The 22,996-nt window shown below is 36.7% G+C and overlaps 1 protein-coding gene across 2 annotated transcripts; it reads left to right on the top strand.

The window, feature by feature from the left end:
- Positions 1-405: 405 nt before the first annotated feature.
- NADK (NAD kinase) lies at positions 406-22,484 on the top strand. Of its 2 annotated transcripts, none has more exons than XM_035557508.1 (12): positions 406-610; positions 5,013-5,226; positions 10,200-10,283; positions 13,746-13,875; positions 14,093-14,201; positions 14,444-14,529; positions 14,827-14,929; positions 15,762-15,913; positions 16,452-16,551; positions 17,195-17,352; positions 18,462-18,544; positions 19,163-22,484. In XM_035557508.1, exons 2-12 carry the CDS (start codon positions 5,054-5,056, stop codon positions 19,302-19,304), a joined length of 1,320 nt encoding a protein of 439 aa, XP_035413401.1. In that variant the 5' UTR covers positions 406-610; positions 5,013-5,053; the 3' UTR covers positions 19,305-22,484. The 2 variants fall into 2 exon arrangements, with proteins under 2 accessions (XP_035413401.1, XP_050570838.1); XM_050714881.1 differs by lacking the exon at positions 406-610 and adding an exon at positions 3,344-3,420 and having other exon boundaries at positions 4,860-5,226.
- The last annotated feature ends 512 nt before the right edge of the window (positions 22,485-22,996 follow it).

A 22,996-nucleotide genomic window follows, 5' to 3' on the forward strand; every position in this document is an offset into this window, starting at 1 on the left:
CGTTTAGCTTAGACCTGCCTGCCAAGGCTGTGCGTCAGGCAGCCACAGCTGTGTAAGGCTTTGCCTTGCGCTCGTGTCCTCTGAGGGCACTGTGGCTGCTTGGGGAACCCGCACCTGGTCACAGCAGCTGTTCCACAGCTCCTGTCTGTGTGTCGTGACATTTGGTCTGGGCTCTTTTTTGTCTTTAGCTGGGGACTAACTGTAATTACGGCTAACTTCTAATTGCAAACAACAAGCAGGCGCTCTATAGCTTAGTGAAAACAACTTGTGCGCGGGCCCGTCTCCATACAAACCAACAGCTACCCCGCTGGCTGGCACAAAACCCTCAGCCGGGCCGCTGAGCTGCAGGCACGGCCCGCCCGGCCCGGTTCGGCTCCACCTTAATTAAACTGATTCCGCTTAATTACACTTGCCCCTGGGCCGCACCGCTCATGCGCAGCCGTGGCCGGGCCGGCGCAGGCGCTGGGCGGGGACGGGACGATGGAGGCGCGCAGGGGCCGCCGGCCCCGCTCCCTGCCCTGGCACCGCCACAGCCACCATAGCCAGCGCCAGCGCCATAACCACCGCCACAGCCACCGCGGGCGGCCGGCCGGCCTCTGAGGGAGCCGCGGTGAGTGGGGAGCCGGGCAGGGAGCGCTGAGGGGTGGCCGGGCCGGCGGGAGGGCGAGCAGTGCGGGGACGCGGCTGCCCGGGGGGCTGAGGCGAGCTGAGGGGGCCGCCAGCCACCTCCCGGCGGGGAGACCGAGGCTCGCTCTGTGTGCTGGTGTTTCTGGAGGGGAAGGGTTAAAGAATGGGCTTGTTTTCCCTGGGTGTTTAACACGTGATGGTCATGCTATCTGTGGTGTGGTGTTCTTTTCTTTTTGGTTTTTTTTTTTTTTTTTTTTTTTTTTTTTTGGTAGAATGTAATCAAAAAGATGCCACTGAATTTCAACTGCTTCCAGGCAGCTGGATTTCAGTGCGGGATATTATTCATGTTTTTCTTCAGACAGAGGATAGTGTCCAGGCTATGAAAATCTTTCTTCACGCAGCGTAGTGTCCAGGATACGAAGATTTTTCCTCACACACAGGATAGTGTCTAGAATACGAAGATTTTTCCTCACATGCAGGATAGTGTCTAGGATATGAAGATCTTTCTTCACACAGGATAGTGTCTAGGATATGAAGTTCTAAACTTAAAAAAAAAATAAAACCTTGTCTATCCCATGCTGATGTTCCTTCTTTTTGTAGTTTTCTAGGTGAGAGGAGGTTTAGTGCCATGGGGATGGAGTCATGTGCATGTAAGCTCTATTGGAGTGCTTTGTTCAGTAAAATGTAATAATAATACAAACCACTACAGAATTAAGTGATTAAACACAGAGGGGTCTGTAGCAGCAGGGCAGCTGATACCAGTTTTTGGATACAACATTGTTCTCTCTGCTGTAATACTAGAGTTGATAACATGTTACAGAACTAAGAGTTTCAGCTGGCTAATGCAGTTTCTAAGAAATTAGTAGAATTGCTACAGTCTCAAAGGCATGTTAAAAGTAGTATATTTGGTTGGGATGGAACCTGCAGTAATCCCCTCATTGTGAGGATTTAGGGTAATGCATTTCACAGAGGAAAACTTTGTTACAAAACAGTAGCTGACAAGCAATCTCATGCAAAGAATGGTTTAAATTTCTGGATGATTTGCAGCCTTATGCGCCTTGTGTAGCTCTGTGCATCAGAAGAGCGTGATTCTTATGCTATATTCAATGTGATCTAACAGTGGTGAATATTGCATTTTAAGCTGAGCGCATATGACTCTTTCTAGGCTACCAGGATGTGGTTTACATATGTATGAAGGCTTAGTAAAATTGTTTCAAGCTTCTTTTATAGCTAGAATTCTTAGTGTAGGCCTGGAGTGTGATTCCTTAATAATAGTTTAACTCGTGGGATGTTATGGTAGCACTTCCTTCTATACAGAGGTGGTTTTGACAAAACCTGTGTCAAGTTCTGGTTCATGGGAGTGTTCGTTTGTAACCACGGAGAAGCTGAAGATGGGATAGGCTACAGTAATATATTTATTTATTTAGGTCCAAGGTGACTCAACTTGCTACTTCATGTCATCGTAACAGGATTTTTACTGTTCAAGTGTTATATCTCTCTCAGTTGTCCTTCGTTCTGTAATGCTATGCTTCTAAATCTTTTCTTTTTCTGTTTTTCTTAATTTTGGATGTGACTTAGACCAGAGCAGCCTTTTCACTCGTTTGTTGATTTGTGCTTCAAGTTTTTGGATCCAATCCTGGGAGCTGTTCAGTGATAGTTTTGTCCTTATGTCAGGTCTGCTTATTTAATAAAGGTCTTGTGAGGGGATGTTAATTAAACAGTACATGGTGTAAGCTGTAGTTAAAACATCCTGAATTGGAAAGTATTACAAGGGAGGAATATCAAGTTCTTAGGCTGTATTTAGTAGTAGATCTGCGCAATGTCTTTATTCCAGTTTTGTGCTAATCTGATTTTCTTCGCTGACAGCATCTGTCAGATCAAGATTTCTCAAAGTCACTTGGAAGCACACCTCATTTATTACTTCTGATATAAATTATTTTTCTCTGCACCTCTTAGTTAATGATGATGCTATGGAATAGGATGGGTGCCACGTCCTGGGCTGTCAAATTTTTGTGTGTCTATCTTTAGTACAGTTTCTTAAGAAATGACTAAAAATTGTGACTTTTGAGCATGGATGTGCAGGGGGGATATATATAAAGGGATATATGAATATCTTTGAGGAGTGTGTCTCTGAGAATAAGTTAAGGGATGATAAGAGACTGCTCACTGCTGCTGGCTTGAGAAGCCTGTTCAGACCCCGTGACATAGATGCGTCAAATGCAAGAGTAATCTACTTGTTATGATTTCTGGTTATAAAGAATGATCCCTAGATTTAAAAGCATAAATTATTGTGCTTTTTTTTTTTTTTGATATGTTAATTTATAGGCCGGAAATGATAAGTACATTGCACGTTTGAATATCTACAAACAGATGGTAAATTAGTGTCAAGTTTTCTAACCTCCTTTATGGCTTTTTCGTAAACCTAATAGATAAAGTGCTCTTTATTAAAATTCAGAACTTAAAATTTTGGATTCTTCCTATATTTGATTGGGAAAACCATTCAGAATCCAGTTAGCCTTTTAGGGGAAAAATATTAGTAAAATGCTCATTTGAGACTTTTTATTTCAGAGATTACAGATAGTTTGAGATTATGATTTCAAGAACAAACATTGTAAGAACTTCCCTCATGTGCGCACAGATGCTGAAAGACCCTTTCCAGAGAGAGATACTGAATATCTGATAAAGTCACTTCTTTGCTAAAACTTAGATATCTAAGCAACCTGTTTTCTGTACCTGGTTCAGAAACAACATCCAGGGATGTATTCCTGAAACTTGATGAGGCTGTCATTATAGGTAATACAAATTAAAATCTAATAAAACTAACTTCTGTTGAGTCAGATTTTGCAGTATTTTACGGATGCGCTTGCATGATCAGAGAGAATTATTCACATGAATCAACTGGTAAAATATTATTTTAAGCTTAAAGTTTTCTAAAAAATGGAGCTACATTCTTCTAATTTCAGCTGTCAAAAATGTGTTGAAACGAGTATTTCCTGAGTCTTAGTCACAGGTAATACTAAGCAATGAGTAACCAACAACTAAGCATTGATATATTTACTAGCACAGGATCTTATCAATTATTAATGGTTGACTCTAATTGTACCTCTTTGTAGTGATGTTTTTTTAGGGTAGGCATAATGTGTACAGTAAGAGCAAAAATAGATTCTAACGTGGTTAGGTGGTGGTTCTGTCTAATTGAGCAATGAACCAGTATTCCTTATAAATTACTACATTTTGTTGATATTTTTGTTATCTAAAAGTTGAGATGCTGTGAAGCGTAGTACTTGTAAAATTACTGAGATTTGTTATCCTCTTAACTGTACAGCCAAATACTATTATTCCATGAGTATTTTCCAGACCCCAAGACTGTTTTAACAGTTACAATAATGTCCCGATCCATTCTGTACAGGATACGGTAAGAGGCCCATCCAATGTGCTAAAAGCTGTTTTAGAAACATCTGCAAAAATTTAATGAGCCAACATTTTTTCCTGTGTTGAAATCATCTGAGGAATGTACTGTTCCTCTAGACTTCATTATTTCAGATACTGCTTGTGTACAGTTTAGTGTTTCTTTACACACTGAAAGTTGTTTTCTAGTTTTGTGACAAGGCTTCTATTCAGTTCAAATAATGATGCAAATTTAAATGTGAGTTTTCTTTTATTTTTGGGAAGAATGGATATTTAAATTATTTCTCTCTTACTCCTGCAAAATTGCTTTCTAGCCAGCTGTTTGTTATCTTACATTTGTGCTGATTATTAGTGGAAGTGAAGTACTTCACATTTGTCCTTATTTCATCTTGTTTGGCTTGGACCATCTCTTCAGTTTGTCACAAATGATTCGAGAATTTCAGTTCACTTCAGTCAGAACTCTGACTTGTCTTTAGTCTCTTCTCGGCTTGGTTTTAATCTCCTTTTAGTTGAGAACTGAAGTTTATTAAGATTGTCACTATTGTATTTTCTTTTCACTTTGACATTTTTTCTATTGTAGCTTATCCTAGTTTTGTTTGATGTATGTATCGTTTAGTAGATGACTTTATAGATATCCCCAAGTTCTTGATTCCTGGCAAATAGTTCAGCTCTTTTTCCTCTTCAGTCTCTAAAATAAATTTATTTTTGCTGGATATAACTGGAGACGCGCTGGTCTTGAACTAACGGTGTTCAACAGCTTCAAATGGAAACTGCTGTAAATCTGGGAACATACGAGTTTTAATTCTGCTCTTCTTTCTTTCCAGTGTCTTCTGATGACCTTGAAGAACTTCTCAATTGCCCAGATGCTTTTGAGAAGTGTCTACCAAATTGTGTCAACTCAGTGTCTGATGCTTGCTAATACTGAGATTTTTTTTCTCTCCCTTTTCTATCCCCTTTCCCCTGATATTTTTCCACAGGAATTAAATTTCTCCCTCTCTGAGGTTCTTCCACTTCCAGTATGGAGGTGAATCAAGAAAAACTGTGCACCGGTAAGGCTGATGTGAGCGCAGATTCTGCATATCATTGCTCAGCGTGTCACGATGATGAGGAGTGGAGCAGTACTAGCCGGGGACGAGCTAAGTCACGAAGCCTATCTGCTTCTCCAGCCCTAGGAAGCACCAAAGAATTCAGGTATGGCTCTTGTTTCTTCCTGCTCTGCTATTTAAAAAAAAAATAATAATAATAATAAGAAGAAGAAGAATACAATTATGTAGGTTTTAGTTTTTGCTCCTCTTTTTAAATAACCATAGTCTTACAGCTGTGTTACCTGATAATGAATAGAAAGAACAAAACTCTTTTGTGGTAGTAAATGGGGAGGGAGATGATTAGAGAGCCATCCTGTTGTGGTCCATGCTGTGAAGAGGATTTGAATTTCTGAAGTAGCCATGTGTGTGGTCATCTCTAAATTGGCATTCATGTGAGTAGGTTCCGGTTGGTTCTCACAACTTGCTTCTGGTTCAGTATTTCTTGGTAGATGTTAAACTGCTTTTTTTGTAGATGTGTTTCAGCAACATTCTGCATGTGCATGTATGACTTCTTAAAGCAAATGGCTAATGTGTTGTCTTAAAGCTTTCCATTTGAATGCTGTCTGAAGTCAGTACATCAGTCTGGATTCAAGGAAGTGTTTGTGTTTAGAAATGGCTAAAGGAAACATAAGAAATCCTTTTTTGAAGACAGACTGAACATGAAACTGCTATCTGTAGTGTTACGTATTGAAATTCTCTCTTAGTAGAGAAACTTAGTTAAGTAAGTATGGGTACATTTCCAGGTGAAGGAATTTTTTTTAAATACGGGAGCTTAGAAGGTTATTGCCTGTAAACAGGCAAACACAAAATGGTTTGAAATTTGAGGAACCCCTTGCGCCTAAACACTTGCCTTCCAGGGTCTTGGGATAGACTTGAACTTTGAATACTTAAGTACGTCATATTTCAACCCAGCTTCAGAAGTTTTAAGTACCTTCCAGAAATAAAATGCAAATGCATCTTTACTGAGTTATGTTAATTTATAGCCTGATAGTTGCTCAAGTCACAGCAAAGGAACAGTTTTGTTTGTAGTTCCTGATCTTTGACTAGTTGGCAGAGTTTTGCCTCTTGCTCAACCGCTTGCTTTTTAAGGGATTTAAAATGCACTTTAAAGGGTTGTTAGCCTAAAATGAAATCAGAAGTTTAAAGGTGGGGACTAAACTAGGAACAGACCTGTGATCAAAATGGCATGGCTGTCAAAGCAGATATGTGCAGCATTTGTAGTCTCAAAAATAATCCATGAACATTAGAGTGACTTCTGTGAGCTTTTGTAACTGCCCTAGCTGGAGCTGTTGTGCTGCGCATCAAAAACCTGTATGAGAATTATGGTTAAGGTAAGATGACGCAGCACAAAATAGGTTGGTGCTTGCAGATGGTATCACAACAGTGAGAAACGCCCATCTTTTCTTTGAGCCAAGTTCCAAATCTAGACTCAAGGCTCTTGTCACGTGGGCAACTTGGACAGATCTTTCAGTTTTGTGATCTTTGGACCCACTGTAAATATCAAACAGCATGCCATGGTAGCAGCGTGTCTGGATCTTGTGGGAAGCGTAGCAGAACTTCCTTATATTGTGATCCTATATAAGGCTGAGAGGCATGGACAGAATCACAGAGGCATTGCTCAACAGGTGAAATTCTCCTCCAGAGTTACAACTTTGCTGGTAGAATTGCTGTTGCAAAGCAGAGCATATGTGGGTGAGACCTGAAGATCCCAGGGGAAGCTTTATGGTGAAGAGAGGTATAATAAAAGGCTTTCATCTGAAGAGGCTAATACTTGGAAATACTTGTTTTGCATACATAGTTCAGTCAGTATACTTTAATGTTTTTGGAAAATGTTCGCAAAGGGCTGTGCTCTGACTGTGCTGCTCTAGCTGCTATGCTCTGTACCAGAGTCAACAGGTAAGTCTTTACACTAAAAGCCTGCTGTAAAACTGGTGTGGTTTTACTTCTCCACTTAAATCTTTAAAACTGAGAAGTTAGGGTAATTGTTTACAGTATTTTTTCATTAAGATGCTCTACATTTGTTAACTGGCTGTCCTCAAATTAGTGTAAAATTGTCATGAGGCATTTTGCAGAATGTCAGACTGAAAGTAATCTCAGGTTTGCTGTGCAGCATTCAAATTGAAGTAGATGTCTATCTGCTTTGAATGGGCGCGTACATCTTTGTAAAAGATGTATAACTTCCAGTGCAATGCTGCTCATTCTTAGCAAAGGCCACGTTGAAAAAACAAGCAAAACCTTAACCAAAATCTATACATATTATTAATTGGAGCTTTTTGTGCACGCATTAATCTCTAATAATACAAGTCCTTGCTCATTTTTCTCTTTTAATGTAAATAAGAAACTTCATAACACATGTAACTAATCCAGACAGATAAGAATATTACCATGCCCGGATTTATAAATGGAAAAAAATATTTGAATAACAGCTAGGTATCACGCCTGTGTTGTAGGAGATAAATTTTAATTATCAGTATTCAAATCTTGCACAAGAATATTTTCTTGGACATGGAACAAATGAGATGTTGCAGCTATTTCTTAATTTTATTGTATTTTTTTTTAACCTGTCATCTATTTTTGATTTTTTAGTAGATGTCTGTGGTTTGTTGCGTCTTTTTTTGATGTTACAAGTGAGTCATCTGGCTGGTCTGAGCTACTTTACAATATACACAATAAAAGGCATTGTGGTGATGATTTACTGCTAGCAAAGAATAGGTTTGTTACCAGTTCCTCTGTTAATTGAATTAAGCACAAGAAAGGCATATTTCCCACCTGTTTTTAATTAAATAATTCTAACACCTTTTATGTAACATTTCAACAGTTACGTGATGCAAGCTAGTTTTACTCTCTATCATATACAGATTTGCTGAGGGGGGTGGTGGTGGGGAGTGGTAAGGCAGAACAGTTCTGACTTGCTCCAGATAATCTCATCCTAGAGCCAGGAGTAATCCTGTGTTCTGGGCGGGATTTAAGTTTGAGGATAAATGACTCTTCAAATCTCATCTCATGGAAGACAAAGTCTGTATTAACAGTAATTGGATAAATGAAAAATTAGCAATTTTTCTACCTAATCCAAAAATACTTAGTTTGAAGATTGGAGGCAATGATTTTTAGAAGGCTCAATGTCAACATATCTTTTAGATTTATGTAGGAGTAAGCAAAGAAACTTAAATTCTAAAGAGGAAAGATGATATAAATCTTTATTTTGAGATCTCTTAGTAATGAAATCCTGTTAGTGTCATGGTAATTCTGGTTTACTTCACCAATATTAAGTATTAGCAGTATTAAGACTGTCATAGTTCATGAAAACTACTAGAAAAACAGGCTTCTTGACGTTTATCAGCTAGTGAAGTGGAAACCTTACTATTGAAACCTTACTATTCCTTCCTTCTCTCCATGATTGCTGGAGTTTCTAATTCAGGGTCAGTGCTTAAGGAAGTTGTAAAATATTTAGAGTGCTGGAAAACCGTGCCCTTTTACAGTCCTGTGTGATTGGCCAAGGTACACTTCCGGGCTGCAGTAGTACTGTTAGCAAGTCTGCTATAGACTGGAAGAGGTGAAGTTACCAAGCAACTTAAAAGTAGTTTTGTGAAAGTGAGGTGTGGAGGGTCTGTTCTATTATCAGTGTTTCCACTTGCCTTGGAAGTGGCAAGCTGTACGTTCTGCGAGATTGCTGTGTGATCTGTTTCTCTATGTGGTGGAATTCATGCATGTCACTAAATGGTAGAAGGCAAAACTGCCTGAATAATGCTTCATTGCTTGTTCTCTTAAGAATTTAAAAAAAAAAAAAAGTTAATCTCAGGCCAGGATGTCTTCAATTTATTTTTCAAGGGATTAAATTAACCTTACAAGCAGTCTGTTAAATAGCCTATTTTAGAAAAGTCAAAAGCCTTGTGTTCTTTGTGGGAGGTGGAAAGAAATGGAAACCATTTTTAATGTGATCAATAAAAAGGAAATTTAAAAAAAAAAAAAAAAAAAAAGAAAAGCAGGTAACCAAAACTAGTACCTAATAAAATGAACTGAATTCTGATGTACCAGATACATATCTCTGTATGACTTAGAATTTAAAGACCTCTGTTTGTTAGTTTATTAAGTACAAAGATACAAACTTAAAATCAAGCTTACACAATTGAGACATAGTTACTATGATAGACACACGGAGTAACAGCAACAACAAAATCTGAAGGTCTTGTCCTGGTATTGTGGGATTTCTTTCTAACTGCTTGTCAAGACTTACACTTTTTCCTTAAAAAAGGAAAAACCTTAAAAAGCTGTATTGTGTGCATTTATACTGGACTTAAACATTCCGCATTTCCTGTTCTAAAACTCTATGTTCCTAGATAAGTTGTAGTTCTTCAGGAAATACAGAAAAGACAAGACTGAGGAGTTGAAAAATGTGTTCTTCAGTTATTTAAATTCTTTATTATTCTAACTTTGAAAAAAATTATCTTTTTAAAAATATGTATTATATGGCTAATTCTGAAACAGGAATTATTTGTACTTGATTCCATAAATGCAGGAGTTTTCCTTTGCACAGTAGTGAGACCTTGAAAATGGTTATGTTTTCATAATTTGAGATTTATCTACTTCTTTTGTATCCCTGAGAGACCAATGTACAGTTTTGTTTTGTAGTACCAAGGAGAGTTGTAACTAAATAGAAACTTTGCAGGCTTGCAATGAGTTCACAGAACCAGCTTGAGGAAAATTTGGCCATCTCTTGTTAGAGGCTGTGGTGCTTCCTCTGTGCACAGTGAAGTTTAAATGAACGCAAGAATATGTGCCTAGTATTGCCGCTTAGGCTAGCATTTAGCCATGTCAAGAGGGCATAAGCTGAGAATGAGGTTTCAATTAAAATCACTGTCAAGGAAGTAGGTACAGGAGTTAAATTTTAGCTTTGAAATGTGTGAGCTAATATGTGTAAAATTATATTGGCTACTCAACCACAAATGTAGGTTTAAGAAATGGACTTTGTCCTTCATTGCCTAACGTGACTCTTTCAAAGATGTGGTTTTGGTGGTTGGGGAGCTAATAATACCTAGTTTGTCATCACGTTTCTTTTACTACTTAACTTTTTATGTCCAGGAGAACACGCTCCTTGCATGGACCATGCCCAGTGACCACATTTGGACCAAAGGCCTGTATGCTGCAAAATCCTAAAGCGATTATGTAAGTACTTGTCAAATGAATGGTTTTGTGCTTATTCTATGTGAAAGAAGATAAGTTTACTTTTCTACTATTTATCGCCCAATCAGCATTGTTTGTGTTTTACGTGATGTTCAGAGACTTTTATGTTGCTTGATTCCAAGCTCTAGGGTGTGCATTGCAAAAATTGGCATGCAGTTTATATCACATGCTGATCCTTTGAAGAGTCTGCCTGAGAAGAGAATGTACAGCACTGCTGAACTGGATTCTCAAGTAAAACCAATTAAACATGTGTTACCTTGATCTGCATATTAAAAAGTATATATTTGAATGTCACTGTTTTTGTGTTCTCCGTGTTATGATAGGATAAAATCAGTATTTCTCTGTATGGACATTTAGTAGTCTTGCCAGTTGGAATAATTCCCTCAGGATAACAGACATAAAAGGGAATTAATTTTACTTTTACCTTAGTAGTCCATGTGATGTTCTGAGGCCCACAATCCACTATCTAAACTAATGGAGTTTACTCTTAACCCAATGTATATATTTTGAAAAGAAAATGAACCATTTCACATTAAAACAAAAAAAAAAATAGGACAGGGCATGCAAATAGTATTAAGTACTGAAATTTTGTTTAGACATGTTTTGCATAATCTTCAATCCTTAGCTTGTGGTCAACAGTGGCAATGGTAATAAAGCCTTTCCAACAGAACCGACAGTAAACTCCGTGTGTATCAACCACCCATACAGCAATTATGGTACCGAGAAGCAATTGGTAACATTTTCTTTATTCCACAAAGAAAAGTGTTTCTCTGTGAGAGAAAAACAAAAATTTTTATGGACAACACAAGGCAGAGGAATTGCTCTGTGTACTGCAAAATCTCAGCTGAGGAAAACCTTGTCCCTCTTGGTATCAGGCGTTTGAGGTAGTGGTTTGATCTGCAGCGCTTTCTGTCTGAGTATCATCAAGGCAAGTTTTTTCAGTCTGCTGATAAATTTAGCGTGAAAGTAAGGGTTCATTTCTACTCAGCAGGCGTGCAAACATATTTTCTCCTTTTTAAAAGTTCCGTTTTATTGTTTTGACTTTACACTTAACATATTTGAATTAAATATTTATTTCCTTAAATCTATACCTAAAGTAATAGTGGTCTTCCTCTAAGCAAGTTGGTGGTACCTTAACATTTCCTACACAGGTGTGGCGGAAATCTTGCAGTATGCGAGAAGTCTGAACTTCCTTATTCTTTCCATCTCTTCTAACGTTTGTGGCTTGCTATACTGCCCTGTGTGTTTACCCACCTGATCCTGATGAATATGCTCCTCCCCATGGGCTGAGCCAGCACTGGACAATATAATAATAGTGTCAAGATCAGTTGAGTACAGAGGTGCTATGCAATCCTAAACGCACGCTACTTGCCAGGGAAAAGCCTGCTTACGCAGCATTCAGAATAGCTGGGGAGATAAGGGCATGCTCGGGTCATCAAAGAAAAGGACTATTTGACAATCAAATTGCAAATTACTATTCTTACTACTTGTAAGATTTTTTTTTTGTGACTTCTTGTGGCTTCTGAAAACAAGCGTATCCTTTTTGCTTGTGTTTTTTCTTCTCTACTGTCACTAGTAATGTGAAACTCTCTTCACTGGAGAGGATATAACAGAAAATCCTAGTTTTTATCTTTGGGCTTCAGTTAGTCAAGGTCTTGGTGTCTGTTTAAATGCTAGTGTTGAAAAAACTGCTTTCTGAAGGCCGTATTTTTTTTGAAGTATATTTTCTGAATATACTTTATATAAGGGAATTTTCTGTAAAGCCTCACAACATTTTATTGGGACTGGTTGAAATATTTAGCTGAGGGGAAAAGAAAAACCTTCAGGGAAAAATGTTTTCTCTTGAAGTAGCAGTTTCTTAGGAAGAGATAAATGCCTCAGCCTTTTTTTGGAACTGTTGCATTTGCCTGACTTCAGGAAAAAAAATGAAGATCTTAAAGCATGTTATGAATAATTTTTCATTTAGAACTACATGGAATTGGTAAGTACGACTGAAGTGGGCAGACTGTCTTTTTGGTTTGAATAAAAACTGTTAGTTCTAGGTTTATTAAGTGAAAAGCAATGCTGCAATCTTTAGTTCTCTGCCAGCTTTACAAGGTAGCATGGTCATGTTGAAATATTGTTGGGGGTGGTTTCTCTACAGCTGACTTTTGCCTTTTAACAGTATTTAGATTTGAGGAATTATTTAAAATAACTCTTTTCTGTACTCAAGTTAATTTCTTTAGTCACAGTTTGAATTGAAAATAGCATATAAAACTTCAACTTTGATTTGTTTGCAGCTGTTTGAAAGGGCTAAACAAAGTTGCATTAATCAGTTCAATGTTTTATTTTAGTTTTTTTATTTTTAGCTATTGTCAAGTCAGAAGAAGCCTTCCAAATTCATAGTAATCTGAGATTCAGGGTGATATTTTCGACCAAGTATAGCATTTTCAAAACTCCCCAGCCCTGTGTCAGGGGACTGGGCTAGACTCCAATTAGTTGATTGAGGGACCCTTCTAACCTTCTCTGTATTCTGTGGTCCTTTGATTGTAAAATACAATGAGTTGAAGTATAAATGCGATGTTGAAAGCCTCTACATGATCCTGAATATAACTGCTTATTTGTACTCTTCTGTGTTATGTAATATTTAGAGAGAGAGTTGGCAGTGTTTGTTAGTAAAGGCTGTTGGTATTAGACTATTAGTCTGTAGTTCCTGCTGTATTTATATAGAATATAAGCATTTTACTTTTTTTTTTGAAAGTAAAAGGAGCTGGTTATACCATTTCCAGCATCAGCATCTGTTTTATTTTAACCCTTGAAATGCTAAATCCAAATCTCTGTAAATTTGTAAATATGTGCTTGTTCAGCACATATACTAATCTGCTTTGCTTTACGGATTATATCTGCACCATATGGAAAAGGATGGGATGTCTGTGATGCACAAAATACAACTGTGAAATCATGGAGCTGAGAAGCGAATCCAAATGAAGAAAGAGGTTACATCTGGGTATTCCTACATCAACTAAATGTGTTATAGAACAACGTGAAGTTCTGTTACTGAACTCATTTTTACCCCTAGAAAAACACAAAAACAGTTGTGTACGTATATTTAGTTCTTGAGATTCTCAAGTCTTTGAATAGTCTTGATAATAAGACTTGTCTTGGTTTCATGCAGGGGAAAAAGCATCATTATAATTCCAAACTATTCTAACCTTCTTCCTGTTGTTCCAATATGGCATGTGGTAAGATGTATTCTTAACTAGCCAGAATGTTGTCAAGGTGAAACATAGTAACGTTTTTGAAAATCTGTGGGCATTGCAGTGCCTCTCTGCCGTTTCTTTCAGTTACTCAATGCTTTTAGTCACCTGTTTGTTTCTTTTATAATGACCTTTTCTGATAAAAAAAATGTTTTAAATCTAACAGTCCTAAATATTTATGTTACATTGTGCTTTTTCTATTCTTTAGGCACATTCAGGATCCAGCAAGCCAGCGGTTGACATGGAACAAACCTCCCAAGAGTGTCCTTGTTATTAAAAAGATACGTGATGCCAGTCTGCTGCAGCCTTTTAAAGAGCTCTGTGTGTATCTTACTGAGGTAAAAAAAAAAAAGTAAAGTCCATTCTTTTTAAACTGTAACAAGAAACTTCTAACCTGTTTTCAGCTACTGATTTTGTTAAATGTGGAATGCGTGGACTTGTATAATGCAGATACAGATTCTGTAACTGCTATTCATACATTTTAAACTAATGCAGATTATAGGCAGAGGCAAGTACTTTAAGAGGTTATTAACTAGCTCATTTTACCTTTTTTAGGTGAACAATATGATAGTGTACGTAGAAAAAAAAGTTTTGGAAGACCCTGCTATAGCTAATGATGATAATTTTGGACCAGTGAAGAAGAAATTTTGTACCTTTAGAGAAGGTATGGTAATGACTTCCTGAAAGTAAAACTGGGGCATAGTGCTTATTTGTCTTAACATTTTCTTTGTCATTGAATTAAGTTTGTGATGTTAAGATGTCTCTTGCAAACAGTTGCTGACACATCCTAGTTAGTTTTTTTTATGTTCATGAATTAACGTTGGCATGCTGCACATAATTTATGTTAGGAATTTAAGACCTTTGAAAAAAACTAATTCAAAATTTTTATTTCAATGTTGCTTCTAGATTATGATGATATCTCCAATCAGATAGACTTTATCATATGCCTGGGAGGAGATGGGACCTTACTTTATGCTTCTTCACTTTTCCAGGTTGGTCTTTATTGGAAATAGACTTAAAGGCCTCTTTTTTTTTTTTGAAGTATTTGAAGAGTTTCTTCTTTGTTATCAAGGACTGCATTTGTCCTTTGTTTGTTCTTTTTTGTCAAGCCTGTTTTACCTGATACCCTCTGAAAATAATGCGTATATGAGCTGCTTAATTTAATTATGGCTTTGTTTTTTATTATGAACAGTTGAAGTTACATCAATAGTCAAAATATTTACAGGCAATTAGTTGAAGTATGAATTGCTTTTATTCAGTAGCTTTTAAATTCTTTTCTTTATTGATAGGGTAGTGTACCTCCAGTTATGGCTTTTCATCTGGGATCCCTTGGATTTCTTACTCCATTTAATTTTGAGAATTTTCAGTCCCAAGTCACTCAGGTTATAGAAGGTAAATTTAAGGAGACAAGGTGTGGTGTTTCTTTTTTGTTACATTTTCTGTAGCTTTTTCCAAGACTGGTTAACTTATTAACCAACTCATTTAGGTAGTCCCGTAAGATTGAGTCACAAGAAACATATACCAAACTAAAGTATTACATTATATTGATGCATTCAGTGCTGCTTTCTATACTGTTGTGTAAAGGAAAATGGCTAAGAAATATCTTCGTCCCGTGTGGAGTAAGCAAGTAGGGGAAGATGCAAAACATACGTTATTCATAAGTTTAGCTGTCCTTTAGAGTGTAGCTGTGAAGTCTATGATAGTCCGTTCCTCTAAGAAGTGCAGTGATTAAATAATGAGAGGTCAGGCATATGAAATAATTGAGGAAAGAAATAATTTGTTCCTTCAATAGGAGGTTATTTGAGTTGCATCCAAAGTAGATTTCTGAAAAGATGTATAAAATTCTCAATTGCTAGAAAATTCTTTTAATAGGTGTTTCTAATGCAGTAATTTTCTTCAAGCTAAGCTTTTGTCTCAGTGTAGATCACTTAAGCCTAACGTTGTTTTCTAATCTTGATCATATCCATATAGAACTTAAATATTCTTTTTACTTTATAAAGAAAGGGAGGAAGGATGGGGTTCAAATTTGACTTCATTTTTGCTCATTACTACTAAAAATCAGTTTTGAGCTTTAACCAAATGCAGACAATTCTCTTGTGAATGAAGCTGGGAACATTGCACGGGAAATAGATGAATGATATTTCATTCAGGTTGCTAGTCATTGCAGTTTTCTTTAATATACTAGCATAACTTTCTTGTACTTTCTCCTATATTTTACTTCTAGGCAATGCAGCACTTGTTCTGCGAAGCAGGCTGAAAGTGAAAGTAGTAAAAGAGCACAGAGAGAAGATGACAGTACAAAATGGTATAGAAGAAAATGGAGTGGTGCCTACGAATATAGAGAAAGAAGTGGGCAAGCAAATTATGCAGTATCAGGTCGGAGTGCAAAATAAGCAAAGGAATTAATATGTGCCTTGTAATTTGCTTTATACGTGTTTTATTATCAGTTTCCCATTTTTGGTAATTTACTACATTGTCCCAGTAGTGTGGGACAGATTCATATTGATATAGGGCGCAATATGTACACTAAATAATGAGAAAGTGTTGCACCTGATTTCTTTCTGCAACTGTAAGTGCTAATATTGTACTTTCCTGTACAAATATTTTCCGTCTATTTTGAAAATGAGTAGTTCTAAAATGGGATCTCCCAAAGACCTTATAAATGAAAAGAAAAGCCCTGCACATTGCTAGTAACAATTTTCTGAAAATAACTCTTAATTCTTAACATCCTGTAAATAAATAAATGAAAACTCTTCAGCTGGCACTTAAGGAAAATAAATTGTAAAGAGAGTCTAGTTTCACAGGTACCAAATCAGTAGAATTTTTCAAAGATCTGGAAAACATGTTTCTGCTTGTCATTTAATCAATTGCCAAACCAGCAATAGCAGACTGGTGATATTTGATGTCATGGCAGGTCCTAAATGAAGTTGTTGTGGATCGTGGTCCTTCTTCTTACCTTTCCAATGTAGACGTCTTTCTAGATGGACACCTGATAACAACAGTGCAAGGAGATGGTGAGTCGTTTTCTTGAGCTAAATCGCTTGTCAGTTCATGTGTAGACTGTTGCTGTTGTACTGGAGAATGCTTTTTCTAACATGGAAACAAAATCTCAAGCTGCAGTTTCCTGGTGACAGAAAACATGAGGGTGTAAAGAATAGGTCAGATTTTTCATTGTGGAATGCATAAGTTGTCAAGGAAGCCTTAAACGTAAGGGTTTTTTGTTTGTTTATGGGCTTGCGGAGGCATGTGGCAGCTTCTTTTGGTATGATATTTTAGAGCAAAGGGCAAGAAGTAGCTCAACAGAAATTTGCTTGGATATCTGGAATTTGCTAAAGGGCTCAAATCTAACTGATGAAATACAGAAGCTCTTAACCCGTAATTCTTAACCTTTAGAGGCAAATGAATGTCTCTGTTCTAAATCCCAGGTTACACATATTTCTAAGTTTACACCATTTATGTGAGCCCATAGGACAAACATGCCAAGCCAGGATCAGAAGAGTTTCTGACTTCTTGTGCTTCACAGAAGAGTTGTAATCTAATACAAGTTGATATATTCTCTGCTATGTTTTCATTAGCAGTCCTATTTCTTAGTCTTCTTCCTAAATAACAGCACTGATTCCGATGTTAAAGGAAGTGAAATTTTTGCTGCTTCCCCAGGAGTCATCGTCTCCACACCAACTGGTAGTACTGCGTATGCAGCTGCTGCAGGAGCGTCTATGATTCATCCGAATGTTCCTGCAATAATGATCACCCCAATCTGCCCTCATTCGTTGTCTTTCAGACCTATAGTTGTTCCTGCTGGAGTGGAACTCAAGGTTAGCTTATATTATTTCTCTTTTCAAGATAAAAACTTTCACAATAACCATGTGAACCTGACCAAAACAGAAGAGGTTAGGAATCACTGTGCGTATCCTGCATTCTTTTGTCTGTAGGAGGACCAGATCAAGTCTGGTTGAAGAATGTATCTTTGTTTAAAATAATACGCCCGCTAGGAGAAGACTTAACACTGCTTTCTACTGGATTGCAGTTGTGTAAACGTCTGCAAAATGGGAGTACGTACATCTACATTCGGGCAAAGAAAATTTTAAATCATTTCTGCTAAAGCCCATGTAAACCAGTAGAGTTTAAGGGAATGAAAAATTCTACTTTCATGGGCTAAACAACAAATATTCTAGATCTGGAGTATATTAGTGGTAATACTATCTGTAACTCCCTGATCAATTTTGTAAATGGTGTTGTGCAGAAAAAAGTGGCCTGTAAAACCTGAATACAAAATGGACTTAATGGGTATTTTTAACAAATGCCCACGGGTAAGGAAGAACCCCTTCCAGCTTTCAATCTTCTTGTAATAATAAGCTAATATCCTTAAGGGCTGTATGGGCTCTCTAAGTATATTGAAAGATTAGGATTAAGAAGTGTACACTGGGGTTTATGTTCTTGTTTTATGAAATAAATTGAATATTTTATTTGTATTTCACTTCTTTCCTCTTAATAGGAATGCATGTTAAATATGAGCAAAACTTCCTAACTCTGACAGATTTAGATTCATTACTTATTAGAAATTTATTTTTCTGGATTAATTTAATATTTTTTCTCAAAATTGATGCTAGAGTCAACACATGTAACTGGGTTAAGGCATGCGCTGGCTGTAGCTGGAAGGTCTTTCTGTTTTTATAACCTTGGTATAAAGAGGGGTTTTTGTTTATTCCACATAGAAAAATATGTATATGTCCCAAACACGAAATGAATATTTGGAACCTGTGTGTTATGCTACTGCAGCGCTGTAGTGGACAGCTTACAAATTTCGGTGCAACAGTAAAATTTGAGGTGTAAGTTCTTTACTCACAGGGAGGATGGAGAAGGTGTTCCTTGCTCCTTGGAAAATTAGGTTTGGGACCTGAAGGTTAGTTTTTCTCTCTTTCAGATAATGCTCTCCCCGGATGCCAGGAATACAGCATGGGTTTCATTTGATGGAAGGAAGAGACAGGAAATATGCCATGGAGACAGGTGAAATATTTTCTTGATCGTAGTACCTCTTTGAAGTGTAGAAAATACTGATCCACGCACTTTTCTTGTTCTGTTCGGACTGTCAAAAGGTTGCTGGCAGTGAAGAAAAAAGCTTTTATAAAGCCTAACATCTCTTTAAGCACTTTTAGCACAGTTTGTGCTTTATTTCTCATGTGAGTCTTTTAGATCTTACTATGAAAGCAAATAAAGTATTAAGACAAAAGCATGTAACGTTGCATGCTTGGCAAGGAAGATGGACATGTCTTGACACTGTCATGAACTGTCTGTTCCAGACACTCTGTCTTGAACTGTTTTATTTCCTCTTAGGTTGAAAAGTACATAGGTCAGATCAGGAGACTAGTAGGGATTCAAGCATCACATTTTGCATTTGGACCTTTGTTATATGCTAGATTTCTTAGTGATGTCGCTTATTGGTAACACTTGAAATTTCAAGGCCAAGGTGGTGGCTTAAATTTTCCTTTGTCCTAGTGTTGAGTTTGTGATGACCAGCAAAAGAATGCAGTGCTAGGCTGCCTAGTGATTAGAAGATTTAAAAATAAAAAATAAATTGCTGTTTATTGCCCTTGACTGACCTGGGATATTCCTGTGTTGTTGCAGTATTAGCATCACTACCTCTTGCTATCCCCTTCCTTCGATCTGTTTCCGAGATCCTGTGAGCGACTGGTTTGAAAGCTTGGCTGAGTGTTTACACTGGAATGTTCGGAAGAAGCAAAATAACTTTGTTGAAGAAGAATTTTGAGAGTCTACATCTAATGACTCATGGGAATGGAAAGTGGCAGTATCCCTTTTATATGCTTTTAAAGTTTTTGCTAACGTGTGTGGTCACCATCTCAGACACATATATAGCGATATACTTTATATCCGTCTGATCTGCTGATGGCTGGAAATATTGTGCTACTTCCTGTCCAGCAGGAAAAGAAATGGAAGAAGTGAGGCTCTGATTGTTGTAATGCAGTTTGATGAATTTCCTTTAAATGAGCAGTCTGAAAATGGGTTATTTCAGATTGGTATTGACAACCACATCTGTAGGTTTGATTGTAACACAACTTACCAATAATGTGGTAGGCTGTATGTAGATACATAATAGAAAAGTGGCAGTAGAAAAGAGGCATGAAAATAGTCTGTTTAATTTGTTATATATGTAATTCCATTTGTTAAGACATCTATGCATATAAAAGCTCTAAAAATTACTTTAAAAAAATAAAGCACTTCTTTTTTTAGCTTAAATACACCTCCCCCAGAACACCTCCCTATTAAGACAGCTTAAAATACTTTTTTCTTACTTGCAAATGTGACAAAACCTGTGAAGGAACACAGCTGTTTTTATGAATAGATGAAAATAGTGTTAAAAAAGTATACATATATATCTCCATAAGATATATAGTGCTCATGAAGAATGTTTTTTGTGAATAGATGGAATTAGTGAAAACTAAATAACACATGCACAAACACGTGCACACAGTGCCCATTTGTTTGAACGGTGTTTGACCCTTAGCTGTCATCACTGTGTAAATATCCTCCACTAGCATGGACGAGCATTTGCTTGTGCTGGGTTGGTTATTTCAGTGATCTTCATTTTTGCAGCTGAGCTAGTTTGTAGCTCTGCAGCTCCTGTTGGTGGGAATCATCAATGTGTTGATTTTATTTTTGTTGATTCTCTAGAACAAATGGTAGTGTTAGGGACAATATAGTAAAAAATAAAATAAAATCTCGAGGTATTCAAGAAGAATCTGGACTTAACTTACTACTATATTGCATAGTGCTACTATTTTGTTGAAGACAATAGTGTCCTGAATGCCCTTAACTTCCACAGATATCTTCCAACTCTGGGTGCTGAGTAATACAGAAAGGGATACTGCATTGGTAGGCTGATAAATGAGAGGACACATTCCCAGTAGAGTAGCAATGGTGCCTTCAGCACATTCAAGATATTCTAAGTCTCATATGTACTTTTTTTAAGATGCTTTCAAATGTTTCTAACTTCTCTGTACATATTTTATTGTATGTGCTTTTATGAAAAAAAAATAGTTTGGGAAAAAGAAAAGGGTTTGTACTGTACTTTAACTGAAAAAAACAAACCCAAGAATAATGTTTACATTTATGTTCTCTGTGGTGCAGTCTCATGGTCATACTACCCAAACTTCAGCATTTTCACAGTGTTGCTGCGTTGGCCATTGAAGGAGTGGACATTATCAGTTAAATTTAAGCCTGCGTAATAAAATTGCAGAGGAGATAATTTCTTACCGAAGAAGGTGGGATTTCCTTGAAAGTGGAGTGAGAAGCTGTGTTAACTTTTCATGATTGTCTTATGTTGTTTATGTGGTCCAAAGTGGTAATGGGAAATGTATTAACTTCTGAACTCTGCCTAACGTGCTGTGCTCTAATGGTTTAAATAATGTCTCTTCCATTTTGGATGCTGCCCTAGTCTGTCTAATTTTATTAAATCAAGATGAGAGCACTTTTCCATAAAAGAGGAGCAAACTCTTAGTTAATGATTAAAAAATATCACAATGAAATAGTGTTAATATAAATGAATATTCATTTTGTAAATTTTGTAGAATAGAATATTGGTTTACTTTGGTCTAAACAGAAAAATTTTGTGATATCTTGAGAATGTCAAGATAGCTTTTGAGATTTATCTTTCACTTGAATCTGCATTAATTGTTTTATCACTGTTTTGAAGCTGCTTACGGGTTTTCTAAGCTGGGGTATTCAGTTATTAAATAGCTGTTTACTTTTTGAGCTATGAAAAAAGCATCAAACTTTTTGCTTTGAAACTATTCTTTTATTTAAACATGCAATAACTGAGAAGAGGAACAGGGTATAGTGGCTAAATAAATATATTGTTTAGTGAAAAATAAGCAGAATACCAGGCACACTAGGAAGTGGAAATCATTTTGTGGAGGTGAGGTGAAATTAATGAGCCTTATCTATCTAGTATTTTTGTAAAGATAAAACTATATTCAGCACTTTTTATTTATGCTTTTATAATAGTAAAACTATCATTTAATAAATTGTAGAACTTTAATTTGCAGAGTGCATAGTTCATGAAATGTAAACGAAACTTACCTATTTCTTCTAAATCAGATCTGCTGGAGTTGTCTTTAAATTTATCACGTACTGCAATTGAATTACTGGCTTTGAAGCTTCTGCAGTTTTGCTTGTACAACTTTTCCTGCTTGATAACAATATTATTTGGATCACTGCTCAGCCTAGTAGAGAACTACAATCACTGACCACAGGAAAGTAAGTCATATGATGGCTTTAGTCCTTTGCTTTTTCTTCAGAAAAGCTCCTTTGATTATAATTGTACTAGCTGCTTTGTATCAAAATGCAACACAAATTACTTGTGTTAATACATTATGAATTTATTGAATTGTACAAAGTCTCTTTTCAAGGCCTTTAATCTGCAAACCAGCAATTCGCAAGCAGGCTAGTGAAGTTTGATCAGCACTCAAGTTTTCTGCATGTTTAACTGCTTGAAGTATGGGTAACACGTTCAAACTACACCTGAATGATAAAAGCTCTAACACAGACTGGGTTATATTGGAGGTAAAAGCTTATTTTGCTGATGTAGCTTAATCAAACTAGTTTAAACTGTATTAGTAAAACAGAGTTTTGCTGGTTTATTTTTATTTTTTAATATGAGGGTTGGAAATATCACTGTACCTGTAAACATTTTCCAGTCTACATAGGGCCAAAATGGAAGCTTGGAAATTGGTTAAAAAGAAAAAAGTCTCTACTAGAGAGTTCAAGTTATTAAAAACTGGTGGGGTATGGTATAAAGCAGAGTGTACTGAATTTTTGAAAGAGGAAAAATCTTGTTACATATTGTTAATGCTTTGAAAACTTGTTTTAAATATTGTTGAAATCAAATATTTTTCAATCCTTTCAATAAAATCTTTTTTGTAAAGTTGGATTTGTTTAGCAGCATTTGACTGAGACTATACAATTAGGTATACACAATTGCTTACTTGGAAGATGAATATCCAGTGCGGGTTTCTGATGCATTATCTCATGGTAGTTTCTAGATGGTAGTTTCTGTTTTTAAGAAATATATGTAAGGCTATTGTGATTGTGTATGTCTGATACAAGTCTTTTCTCAAAAGTTTCAAAATAAAAGCTTCTGGATTTAATGTGCAAGTTGAAACAAATCTTCCCTTCAGCTAGCTGGGCTACATTAACCATTTTTTTTAAGGTACAAAAGTGGAAATATAGCTGCTTTTAAATGGAGTTCATTTGCTTCTTGAGGTGCTTTAAAAAGAGTTTTCCATCTTCTCTTGCCTGCCTAGCTAAAAACTCTTGCTGTCCATAGCCAAAATGATAACCCAGCATGTCTGTGACAATGGCACTTGATGGCCTATGCAAGAAGCAGGGAAACAGTGATGCCAAAGACTGGACCCTCACTTTTACAAGTAAAATGATTCTTTT

This window comes from Cygnus atratus, chromosome 21, assembly GCF_013377495.2.
Source record: "Cygnus atratus isolate AKBS03 ecotype Queensland, Australia chromosome 21, CAtr_DNAZoo_HiC_assembly, whole genome shotgun sequence".
Lineage (NCBI taxonomy): Eukaryota > Metazoa > Chordata > Aves > Anseriformes > Anatidae > Cygnus > Cygnus atratus.

What these genes read in the sequence shown, in the direction of transcription:
- NADK (XM_035557508.1), top strand. Translation starts at nt 5,054, where the DNA reads ATGGAGGTGAATCAAGAAAAACTGTGCACCGGTAAGGCTGATGTGAGC. An exon ending in AGTCACTCAGGTTATAGAAG is followed by an intron (nt 14,930 to 15,761) that starts GTAAATTTAAGG and finishes TTTTACTTCTAG; the next exon opens with GCAATGCAGCACTTGTTCTG. An exon ending in GAAATATGCCATGGAGACAG is followed by an intron (nt 18,545 to 19,162) that starts GTGAAATATTTT and finishes GTGTTGTTGCAG; the next exon opens with TATTAGCATCACTACCTCTT.